The sequence below is a fragment of the Pogoniulus pusillus genome, unplaced genomic scaffold, assembly GCF_015220805.1.
Source record: "Pogoniulus pusillus isolate bPogPus1 unplaced genomic scaffold, bPogPus1.pri scaffold_84_arrow_ctg1, whole genome shotgun sequence".
Classification (NCBI taxonomy): domain Eukaryota; kingdom Metazoa; phylum Chordata; class Aves; order Piciformes; family Lybiidae; genus Pogoniulus; species Pogoniulus pusillus.
This window is the reverse complement of record NW_026974727.1, coordinates 103,871-116,005: the sequence shown is the minus strand read 5'-3', so window position 1 is coordinate 116,005 and position 12,135 is coordinate 103,871. Positions and strand designations below refer to the sequence as shown.

The following is a 12,135-nucleotide window of genomic DNA, read 5'->3' as shown; positions in this document are numbered from 1 at the left end:
AATTCGGTTAAGAAAAAGCACTCCTTCTGCTTATAGACCCAGCCAGGAATGACCTAGCCTGGAATCCCCTGCACCATTCTGCAGCTTTCCAGCTCCCTCACACACTGGCAAAAGAAACTTTCTCCTAGCTGCTTTCCTTTGAAGCAGAAACACGTTTACATCCTATCCCCATTGAAGAACCATAGAAATTCGCTTTAGAAAAAGCACTCCTTCTGCTTATAGACCCAGCCAGGAATGACCTAGCCTGGAATCCCCTGCACCATTCTGCAGCTTTCCAGCTGACGTCACACACTGGCAGAAGAACTTTCTCCTAGCTCCTTTCTTTTGAAGCAGAAACACGTTTACATCCTAGCCCCATTGAAGAAACATAGTAATGCTGTTTAGAAAAAGCACTCCTTCTGCTTATAGACCCAGCCAGGAACCGCCTAGCCTGGAATCCCCTACACCATTCTGCAGCTTTCCAGCTGTGTCACACATTGGCAGAAGAAACTTTCTCCTAGCTGCTTTCCTTTGAAGCAGAAACACGTTTACATCCTAGCCCCATTGAAGAACCATAGAAATTCGTTTACAAAAAGCACTCCTTCTGCTTATAGACCCAGCCAGGAATGACCTAGCCTGGAATCCCCTGCACCATTCTGCAGCTTTCCAGCTCCGTCACACACTGGCTAGAAGAAACTTTCTCCTAGCTGCTTTCCTTTGAAGCAGAAACACGTTTACATCCTAGCCCCATTGAAGAACCATAGAAATGCCGTTTAGAAAAAGCACTCCTTCTGCTTATAGACCCAGCCAGGAACGGCCTAGCCTGGAATCCCCTATACCATTCTGCAGCTTTCCAGCTGTGTCACACACTGGCAGAAGAAACTTTCTCCTAGCTGCTTTCCTTTGAAGCAGGAACACGTTTACATCCTATCCCTATTGAAGAACGATAGAAATTTGCTTTAGAAATATCACTCATTCTGCTTATAGACCCAGCCAGGAATGGCCGAGCCTGTAATTTCCTGCACCGTTCTGCAGCTTTCCAGCTCCCTCACACACTGGCAAAAGAAACTTTCTCCTATCTGCTTTTCTTTGAAGCAGAAACACGTTTACATCCTAGCCCCATTGAAGAAACATAGAAATTCGGTTTAGAAAAATCACTCATTCTGCTTATAGACCCAGACAGGAATGGCCCAGCATGGAATCCCCTGCACCATTCTGCAGCTTTCCAGCTCCCTCACACAGTGGCAAAAGAAACTTTCTCCTAGCTGCTTTCCTTTGAAGCAGAAACACGTTTACATCCTATCCCTATTGAAGAACCATAGAAATTCGCTTTACAAAAGGCACTCCTTCTGCTTATAGACCCAGTCAGGAATGACCTAGCCTGGAATCCCCTACACCATTCTGCAGCGTTCCAGCTGCGTCACACACTGGCAAAAGAAACTTTCTCCTAGCTGCTTTCCTTTGAAGCAGAAACACATTTACATCCTAGCCCCTTTGAAGAACCATAGAAATGCCGTTTAGAAAAAGCACTCCTTCTCCTTATAGACCCAGGCAGGAATGGCACCTCTCCTGGGAAGCAGGACTGAAAGAACTGGGGCTGTTGAGGCTGCAGAAGAGAAGGCAGAGCTTTGAGCTACGCTGCAGTATATGAAAGGGACCTGCATCAAAGCTGGAGGACTGTCTAAAAGGGCCTGTGCTGATACTCTGTGCATTTAAAAGTATTGCAGTGAAGCTGCTCCAAGAAAAACTTTAGAGACTGAAGAAATCAAAAACCAAACTGCCAGATTCCCTCACAGAACTTTCTGCATGACCACAGCAAACCCCTTTCACTTCACATCGCTTCTGACACCCACTCTGGGAGCTGTACACTCCTTCTCTCCCTGAAGCCGGGAGAAAGATCTGGTGAACGTGGCAGCACGTGGCAGAGGTTCAAGACTTAAGCAGACACCTGATTGCTATCACAGCTCAGAAACGACTGAGACACATGCCCTCCTCCCAAACCTAGCAGTTAGGAAGTGCTACAGCTGCACCAGATCACACTGGGATCTGCTTCTTGCACAGGATGCAGCAGATTCTGGTCCATAGCTCAGAGAGGATTGCTTAGCTACTGCTGTTTATAAACACGAACCAAAAACAACCACAAAAACAAAGGCTCAGAGCTGGAAACAGTTCTCAGCAGTGCAGCAAAATCCCTTTCTTTTATTCCATAGAGAGGTGCTGCAGTGACCTCAGGGGTTTTTAAGTCAAAAGCTGCTTGCTGGAATCATAGAATCAGTCAGGGTCAGAAGGGACCACAAGGACCTCGATCCAGAGACACTTCACACTAGCCCGAGCCAAAACTAGAACGGTAGGAAAACAGACAAATCACAAAACATAGGACTGCCTTAACTGTCCTACATTGTAACTAGCAGCACCAAGTCCCAATCAATTCAGAGCCTTGGCACTGTTTCTCCTTGAAGATTTTAACCCTGGACACAAAGGAGTCCTGCTCTCAGCCATGGGATTACAATAAAAGTGACTCAAATGACTAAAAAGGGTAACACAAATGCCTTTTACTGACCAATCTCTCTACATGTTCCTATGATGCTCCACTAACTCCCTCCTTCAGAGTGGCTAACAGTCTCCAACAGACACTGCACCAGCAGCTACCTTGAAGATCTGTAACCAGCTGAGTGAAGGGCTGTAAAACAAATTCACCTCCTTCAGAAAGCTTCTCATCAGTTACACAGAGCAGTCAGAGCCTGCTTCCATTCACATCTTTCTTTATCAAGTTCTACTGTGGAGTCAGAACACTTAAAGTCCACTTAGTCACAGGTTAAGTCGACTCTGCTGTTGGTATCCAACCCCATGCTGCTGGCTGAAGCAAAGTATTCCAGGGCGTGAAGGTGAGACTGCAACACGAGAGACCTCCTGTGCCAAGTGCTGCTTTGGGTTTCTGGGGTTGGGATCAGGAGGGGATGGGTGGCAGGTGGCTGACTCCTGCTTTCTGCAAACAGAAACAGGCTAAGGTAATTGTGCACTGCAGGATCTCATTTTGTATTTACCTCTTGATCTCAACCCAGAGGGTTTTTCCTTGGCTGTGTTACTTTTGCCTCACTTCTGTGTTGGAGGGAAACAGGAGGCTAACCCATTACAGCACTGTAAGTTGTTCAGGCACTGGGAAAACAATTCAACAGGCCCCTGTGTTCCAGGAGGTTTATCAAGTAGCCTGCCAACATTTTCAGGTGCTAAAGAACTAATGAACATTCCATTTAGGAAACAGCTCCCTCATCTCATAGCAAGCAAACATTCCCCACTGTCACTAATCCTATAAAAGACTGATAAAAGACTTCATTGAATGGTTTAGGTTGGAAGGGACCTCAAGGATCATCCAGTCCCAACCCTCTGCTCTAGGCAGGGATACCTCCCACTGCAACAGGCTGCTCAAGGCCTCATCCAACCTCAATTCATATTCATTTACACCAAAGCTGAGAAAATAGAAAGGTCTGGGGCAGTTGTTTGGCTTTGGCATCAAACCAATGCACAACAGGTAGAATGGGACTTCTTGGGGAAACTAAACTGTCTTTAGCTATGAGGCTGAGAAAGACTTTTCCTATCTCTTCAGCCTTCATTTCACCTGACTCTGTGTTCAGCTGGGCTGTGTTAGGAGCAGTTCACCACATGCAGCAAGGCCAAGGGGCACTACCTTGATCTCGCTGGTAATGACCAATTCAAAACTCTCCAAACAGTGTTACAGAGTTGTTACCTGCAAAGCTCTTTCGGTCGCACTTGCTCTTTGTTTATCTATTAAAGACAACCAAGAGAACATCCATGGGTTGGGGATTTTCCCCCCCCTGTCAATTTCTGAGGGGCCTGGAGTTACAGGCAAGCCCAAACCACCCTAATGCAAACCAAAAGGTCCTCTCTCGTGATGACAATGACCAACAAATGACTCCCTTCAATAAATAAGTGATTTGGGAAATTCCAGAGAGTACTTTTGCTAAACAAGTTAGTCTCTTTTCTTTTCCATCAGGTCTTTCTGTTGAAGCTCAGCATCTGAAAGCTCTGTACCTCTTCCCTGCCCTCCTGCCGCTGCCCTCCACCTTTCCCCGGGCAGCCCTTGCCATCCTCCCCCACTCTCTGCCTTCCCCCGGGCAGTCTCTGCTGCTTTCCTCCTCCTCCTCTCCACTCTACGTTACCAGCTTCTGCTCCATTACCAGTTCCATTACCAGCTGCTGCTGGTCCATTACCAGCTCCAGTTGGTGCTCCTGCTCCATCTTTGCCTGCATCGCAGAACCCAGAGCAAAACCCTCGAGGATCCAACCTCCTAGAGAAACCTCAGCCTCAGTAACAACACAGACTTAGCACCCGTGAGCTAAGGGGGATGTTGCAGTGGGTCAGTAGTCCAGCCCTAAGGTGGCCCTAGCTAGCCGGGGGGCCAGCCAGGCCCCCCGACCTTTGAAACCCTCCACCACACACCCGGTGCTCACCCGTGCGCACTCACCTGGGATGCCAGGTGGAGGATCCCTTGGCCCGCAATGGGCCCAGCTTGGGGCTGGGCTCCTCCTGCTCTGCTTATAAAGGGCACTGAGCAGGGAGGGCAAAGTGGCCACAGCTGGGGTGGGAGGAGACTTCAATTGACCTCCCCTTTTTAAGTTGCCCCAGGAGAGGCAGAAGCCTTTGGCTGCTCCCCTTTGCGGGGGTAGGTTGGCTGTGTCCTTTGTGGGGTGGTGTTTTGGCTGTGTGCTTTGTGGGGTGCTTTTGCTTTTCTCTAAGCCACTCCTCCCCTCTGCTCTGCTTGGGATTTCTGTTCCTCCTTGGTATGCTGTGCTGAAAGCTGTGCTTGAAGTTGTGCTGTTTCCTTCATGAGAGAGGTTTGCTTTTGTGCTTCCTGCCTTGCTCCTCTCTTGTTTTCACCTGTTGGGGGCCAGAATCTCCCTTCCTCTTGTTGCAGCCTGGCAGCAAGAGTCAGAGTCCCTACAGCATCTCGTTGCCTCCTTTGCCCTTTGCTTGCTGAGACAGCACAGCTCTGGCCTCTGGTGTGGCTCTCGTTATTGTGGGGGGGAGAGCGAAGAGGGGGGTGGGGGGGAGAGCGAAGAGGGAGGTGGGGGGGAGAGAAGAGGGGGGGCGGGGGGGCGAGAGCGAAGAGGGGGGGAGAGAAGAGGTGGGGGGGGGGGAGTGAAGAGGAGGGGGGGGAGCTGTTTAGTCGGGGGAAGAGAAGGGATCTCATGAACGTCTATACATTACCAAGGGGCAGGGGTCAGCACCAAGGGCCCAGCTGCTGCTTGGTGGTGCTCAGCACTAGGACAAGTAACAACAGACAGAAGCTGCTCCGCCTCAACAGGAGCAGAGATTTCTTGTCTGGGAGGCTGACAGAGGACTGGGACAGACTGAAACCAAAACATTGCTCAGAACACAAAAGAACCTCTGAAGCCATGGCAAAAAGCTCAAGGAAAAGAGGTTGGATTTTCATTATTCTGTCCCTTAAAATATGTCAGACTAACAGCAGAGTGAAAAATGTGAAATTCATGCAGGTGGAACAGTTAGAACTGTGGCAGACATGATTGGCTGTTTTAATCAAGAAGTTCATTTGGTTTAAGCCTAGTTCTAAATAGTGACAATAGATACACTAGGCACAGCATGGCAACAAGCTTACATCAAAGCATTTCCAAAGCCTCTGCAACTAAGTCCTTCTTGACTGACAAGAGCATCACCTCACTGAATAAGCAATGAACTCTACCATTACAGCAGCCTTGGCCTCATAGATGACTCTCTTGCTTCGTTGCAGAAGTCCATCACCAGCCTGTGCCTGCAATGTCAAATGGAACCATGTCAAAACTGCTGACACTTTGCAGTTATGATCCCAACAGTTCATTCCTCAGACCTCCCAACCCTTAAGTCCTTTAAGAAGGAAGTGAAAAGCAATTGCTCTTGCATTTCATGCTGCCCAGACGCTCCCAGCTCCTCCAGTAAGGCTAAGCATTCCAACAGGCTCAGGCCAAACTCTCCCACAGTTGTTTGAGACCATCACAGCAAACTAACAGCAAGTTGCTGCTCTACTCTCAGACCACAGAGGCTGCCTAGGGAGTCGCCATCCCTGCAGCTGCTCAAGAAAAGCCTGGATGAGGCACTTAGTGCCATGGCCTAGCTGACTGGAGAGGGCTGGGGGCTAGGTTGGGCTGGATGAGCTTGGAGGTCTCTTCCAACCTGGCTGATTCCACGATTCTAAGTGTACAAATACCCCAGCTGTGTGCTTTGAACCTTGTAAATAAGCTTTCTGCAGAGACTGAATGATAAGAAACAGGTTGGTTGTAGTTGTTAACAACCTTTGCCTGGATACCAACATTAATATTGATTATTAATTGTGCATCACTCATAACGCACCCATTCCATGGCTCCTGGAGTTCCCACAGTGAGAACAGCAAAGGATGGCACACCCCAAGCACTCCTCACCACGTATTCACTGCCAGCACCCAACACGGGAAGACAGCCAGGACAGGAAGATAAATCACACGGCGTAACAATCGGAGCCACCGCAGCTAAGGGGGGAAAAACCAAACACCAACCAATATATCTCAAGCCACAACAAAGACTTACTTCAGCAGCACCATCCAAGATATCCTTCATGAACTTAACCATGTCCTCTGTCTTCTCAAGGTGTCTGTCTGGCAGCAAACACTGCTGGTTGGAGGCATTCAAGGCGACGGTAGTACGGATGGTCAGCTCGCTGGCAATGGAAAGCAGATGGGTTACAGGTTTGAAGAGCCACAGTGTAAAACACTGCAAAGCAAAGAATTCCTACAGCATGTCAGAGGGCGCTCATTAAGCTTCTCCCTGTGTGTGTTCCCTTAAAGGCAAGAGGGGAAGGGGGAAGAGAATGGTACAAAAAAGCTTCTCAGCAGTACTTTGTCCCCTCACATCCGTGCAGGCAACGCGATCGAAGCTTATTGCATTTCACACCCCCACAGGTAGCTCATGACTTCCCCAGCAGCAAGAGATCACAGACAGGAACCTTGCACATGAAACGTACCACTAAGGTAACACAGGAAGTCTTTCAGCATGCAAAGGCAAAAGCACAACCCAAAACATTCCACATGGCCACAGTCCAGCTGAAGAACGAAAAACTGCTGGAACCGGTTCAGAGCAGGACCATGAGGATGAGCCAGGGGCTGGAGCACTTCTAAGAGGATAGGCTGAGGGAGCTGGGGCTGCTCAGCCTGAAGGGGACAAGACGCCAGGGAGACTTTAAAGCTACCTCCCAGTACCTAAAGGGAACCTGCAGCAGGAAGGCTGCAGAGAGACTTTTTCCATAAGGGTGTCTAAAGAGAGGGCAAGGGGAATGGTTTGAAGCTGAGGGAGAGCAGAACCATAGAAATTCGCTTTACAAAAAGCATTCATTCTGCTTATAGACCCAGTCAGGAACGACCTAGCCTGGAATCCTCCGCACCATTCTGCAGCTTTCCAGCTGCGTCACACACTGGCAAAAGAAACTTTCTCCTAGCTGCTTTCCTTTGAAGCAGAAACACGTTTACATCCTAGCCCCATTGAAGAACCATAGAAATGCCGTTTAGAAAAAGCACTCCTTCTGCTTATAGACCCAGTCAGGAATGACCTAGCCTGGAATCCCCTACACCATTCTGCAGCTTTCCAGCTGCCTCACACACTCGCAAAAGAAACTTTCTCCTAGCTGCTTTCCTTTGAAGCAGAAACACGTCTACATCCTATCCCTATTGAAGAACCATAGAAATTCGCTTTACAAAAAGCAATCCTTCTGCTTATAGACCCAGTCAGGAATGGCCTAGCCTGGAATCCCCTGCACCATTCTGCAGCTTTCCAGCTGCGTCACACACTGGCAAAAGAAACTTTCTCCTAGCTGCTTTCCTTTGAAGCAGAAACACGTTTACATCCTATCCCCATTGAAGAACCATAGAAATTCGCTTTACAGAAAGCACTCCTTCTGCTTATAGACCCAGTCAGGAATGACCTAGCCTGGAATCCCCTGCACCATTCTGCAGCTTTCCAGATCCCTCACACACTGGCAAAAGAAACTTTCTCCTAGCTGCTTTCCTTTGAAGCAGAAACACGTTTACATCCTAGCCCCATTGAAGAACCATAGAAATGCCGTTTAGAAAAAGCACTCCTTCTGCTTATAGACCCAGCCAGGAATGGCCTAGCCTGGAATCCCCTGGCACCATTCTGCAGCTTTCCAGCTGCGTCACACACTGGCAAAAGAAACTTTCTCCTAGCTGCTTTCCTTTGAAGCAGAAACACGTTTACATCCTAGCCCCATTGAAGAACCATAGAAATTCGCTTTACAAAAAGCACTCCTTCTGCTTATAGACCCAGTCAGGAATGACCTAGCCTGGAATCCCCTGCACCATTCTGCAGCTTTCCAGCTGCGTCACACACTGGCAAAAGAAACTTTCTCCTAGCTGCTTTCCTTTGAAGCAGAAACACGTTTACATCCTAGCCCTATTGAAGAAACATAGAAATTCGGTTTAGAAAAAGCACTCCTTCTGCTTATAGACCCAGACAGGAATGACCTAGCCTGGAATCCCCTACACCATTCTGCAGCTTTTCACCCGCGTCACACACTGGCAGAAGAAACTTTCTCCTAGCTCCTTTCCTTTGAAGCAGAAACACGTTTACATCCTAGCCCCATTGAAGAAACATACAAATGCCGTTTAGGAAAAGCAATCCTTCTGCTTATAGACCCAGCCAGAAATGGCCTAGCCCAGAATCCCCTGCACCATTCTGCAGCTTTCCAGCTCCCTCACACACTGGCAAAAGAAACTTTCTCCTAGCTGCTTTCCTTTGAAGCAGAAACACGTTAACATCCTATCCCTATTGAAGAACCATAGAAATTCGCTTTAGAAAAAGCACTCCTTCTGCTTATAGACCCAGTCAGGAATGACCTAGCCTGGAGTCCCCTGCACCATTCTGCAGCTTTCCAGCTCCCTCACACACTGGCAAAAGAAACTTTCTCCTAGCTGCTTTCCTTTGAAGCAGAAACACGTTGACATCCTATCACTATTGAAGCACCATAGAAATTCGCTTTTCAGAAAGCACTCCTTCTGCTTATAGACCCAGTCAGGAATGACCTAGCCTGGAATCCCCTGCACCATTCTGCAGCTTTCCAGCTCCGTCACACACTGGCAAAAGAAACTTTCTCCTAGCTGCTTTCCTTTGAAGCAGAAACACGTTTACATCCTAGCCCCATTGAAGAACCATAGAAATTCGCTTTACAAAAAGCACTCCTTCTGCTTATAGACCCAGTCAGGAATGACCTAGCCTGGAATCCCCTGCACCATTCTGCAGCTTTCCAGCTGCCTCACACACTGGCAAAAGAAACTTTCTCCTAGCTGCTTTCCTTTGAAGCAGAAACACGTTTACATCCTAGCCCCATTGAAGAACCATAGAAATGCGTTTAGAAAAAGCACTCCTTCTGCTTATAGACCCAGTCAGGAATGACCTAGCCTGGAATCCCCTGCACCATTCTGCAGCTTTCCAGCTGCGTCACACACTGGCAAAAGAAACTTTCTCCTAGCTGCTTTCCTTTGAAGCAGAAACACGTTTACATCCTAGCCCTATTGAAGAACCATAGAAATTCGCTTTACAAAAAGCACTCCTTCTGCTTATAGACCCAGTCAGGAATGACCTAGCCTGGAATCCCCTGCACCATTCTGCAGCTTTCCAGCTGCGTCACACACTGGCAAAAGAAACTTTCTCCTAGCTGCTTTCCTTTGAAGCAGAAACACGTTTACATCCTAGCCCCATTGAAGAACCATAGAAATGCCGTTTAGAAAAAGCACTCCTTCTGCTTATAGACCCAGCCAGGAATGGCCTAGCCTGGAATCCCCTGCACCATTCTGCAGCTTTCCAGTTCCCTCACACACTGGCAAAAGAAACTTTCTCCTAGCTGCTTTCCTTTGAAGCAGAAACACGTTTACATCCTAGCCCCATTGAAGAACCATAGAAATGCCGTTTAGAAAAAGCACTCCTTCTGCTTATAGACCCAGCCAGGAATGGCCTAGCCTGGAATCCCCTGCACCATTCTGCAGCTTTCCAGCTCCCTCACACACTGGCAAAAGAAACTTTCTCCTAGCTGCTTTCCTTTGAAGCAGAAACACGTCGACATCCTAGCCCCATTGAAGAAACATAGAAATTCGCTTTGCAAAAAGCACTCCTTCTGCCTATAGACCCAGTCAGGAATGACCTAGCCTGGAATCCCCTACACCATTCTGCAGCTTTCCACCCGCATCACACACTGGCAGAAGAAACTTTCTCCTAGCTGCTTTCCTTTGAAGCAGAAACACGTTTACATTCTAGTCCTATTGAAGAAACATAGAAATTCGGTTTAGAAAAAGCAATCCTTCTGCTTATAGACCCTGTCAGGAATGGCCTAGCCTGGAATCCCATGCACCATTCTGCAGCTTTCCAGCTCCCTCACACACTGGCAAAAGAAACTTTCTCCTAGCTGCTTTCCTTTGAAGCAGAAACACGTTTACATCCTAGCCCCATTGAAGAACCATAGAAATTCGCTTTAGAAAAAGCACTCCTTCTGCTTATAGACCCAGTCAGGAATGACCTAGGCTGGAATCCCCTGCACCATTCTGCAGCTTTCCAGCTGCGTCACACACTGGCAAAAGAAACTTTCTCCTAGCTGCTTTCCTTTGAAGCAGAAACACGTTGACATCCTATCACTAATGAAGCACCATAGAAATTCGCTTTTCAGAAAGCACTCCTTCTGCTTATAGACCCAGTCAGGAATGACCTAGCCTGGAATCCCCTACACCATTCTGCAGCTTTCCACCCGCGTCACACACTGGCAGAAGAAACTTTCTCCTAGCTGCTTTCCTTTGTAGCAGAAACACGTTTACATCCTAGCCCCATTGAAGAAACATAGAAATTCGCATTACAAAAAGCACTCATTCTGCTTATAGATCCAGTCAGGTATGACCTAGCCTGGAATCCCATGCACCATTCTGCAGCGTTCCAGCTGCATCACACACCGGCAAAAGAAACTTTCTCTTAGCTGCTTTCCTTTGAAGCGGAAACACGTCTACATCCTAGCCCCATTGAAGAACCATAGAAATGCCGTTTACAAAAAGCACTCCTTCTGCTTCTAGACCCAGTCAAGAATGACGTAGCCTGGAATCCCCTGCACCGTTCTGCAGCTTTCCAGCTCCCTCACACACTGGCAAAAGAAACTTTCTCCTAGCTGCTTTCCTTTGAAGCAGAAACACGTTTACATCCTAGCCCCACTGAAGAACCATAGAAATGCCGTTTAGAAAAAGCACTCCTTCTGCATGTAGACCCATCCAGGAATGGCCTAGCCTGGAATCCCCTGCACCATTCTTCAGCTTTCCAGCTCCCTATCGTGGAACGCAGTTTCGCGGCAGAATTTATGGGGGAAATACGCGAGGCGTTGACTACTTTATCAGTGATTTATTGCAAAGAATGCGAATTCCCTCTTCCCAAAACTACACCACCACTGTGAATTCTTTTTGATTGAGGTCAAAGTAACATTTCCGAAAATGGCAAATTAAAGAGTCTATGATGTTTAAATAGAGTTCTTTAGAGTCTCTGAGGTTTGAGTTAATAGTTCGTCAGCTACTCACAGTCTGTAGCTTGGTAGGGAGTCCCTTTTTCCCGATGAGGGTCCAGACATGCAGGCTTTAGCCTCTGCGACTCGGCGTCCGCCTGAGGCGAGGCTAGATCGGCGAGCAGTTTGTTGTTGTTAAGTCCGGGGAAGGACCGGAGCGAGGGTGAGATCCAGGGCAAAAGAGCAAAAGGCAAAAAGCAGGAAAAGCAAGAGGCAAAAGCAAGAGCACACCGATCCTGGCCTGCCCACCATTTTATAATGTTCCAAAACAGGACTAGCCCACAATGCGGACCACTTTTACGTTGTTCACATACATTGGTAAAAAACAGTAAGCAATTTATATAATTGGATAATATTACTCAAACAATATAAAGACCACTCCTCAGGCCAGCCCAACTGCAGGTGCTGGGCAGGCCTGAGCTAGTCGTTTCTACTTAACCAAAACAATACCCTGTTGTCTGGAAAGCAAGGCCAAGTGAAAAGGAAACATGGCCAGTGTTTACTTTTCACTTACCCTAGGGAGAAATCTTCCCATGGGACTGAAAGATTGTTTTGGTTTTTCGATGCTTCTG

The 12,135-nt window shown here is 47.9% G+C and overlaps 1 protein-coding gene and 1 long non-coding RNA gene across 5 annotated transcripts; both read right to left on the bottom strand.

Moving 5' to 3' along the window:
• Positions 1 to 2,516: 2,516 nt before the first annotated feature.
• On the bottom strand, positions 2,517 to 5,032 carry LOC135174584 (uncharacterized). Its single transcript, XR_010302025.1, has 3 exons — positions 4,463 to 5,032; positions 4,176 to 4,285; positions 2,517 to 2,965 (listed from the first exon to the last, which is right to left on the bottom strand). It is a non-coding gene; the product is annotated as an uncharacterized LOC135174584 (long non-coding RNA).
• Positions 5,033 to 5,508: 476 nt separating this feature from the next.
• Positions 5,509 to 11,644, bottom strand: LOC135174588 (protein disulfide-isomerase TMX3-like). 4 transcript variants are annotated; one of them, XR_010302032.1, is made up of 3 exons: positions 6,877 to 6,893; positions 6,556 to 6,685; positions 5,509 to 5,767 (listed from the first exon to the last, which is right to left on the bottom strand). XR_010302032.1 is itself a non-coding variant. In XM_064141917.1 (3 exons), exons 1-3 carry the CDS (start codon positions 11,627 to 11,629, stop codon positions 5,669 to 5,671), a joined length of 279 nt encoding a protein of 92 aa, XP_063997987.1. In that variant the 5' UTR covers positions 11,630 to 11,644; the 3' UTR covers positions 5,509 to 5,668. The 4 variants fall into 4 exon arrangements, 2 of the variants coding, with proteins under 2 accessions (XP_063997987.1, XP_063997988.1); XR_010302031.1 differs by having other exon boundaries at positions 6,864 to 6,885; XM_064141917.1 differs by lacking the exon at positions 6,877 to 6,893 and adding an exon at positions 11,580 to 11,644.
• Between the last annotated feature and the right edge of the window lie 491 nt (positions 11,645 to 12,135).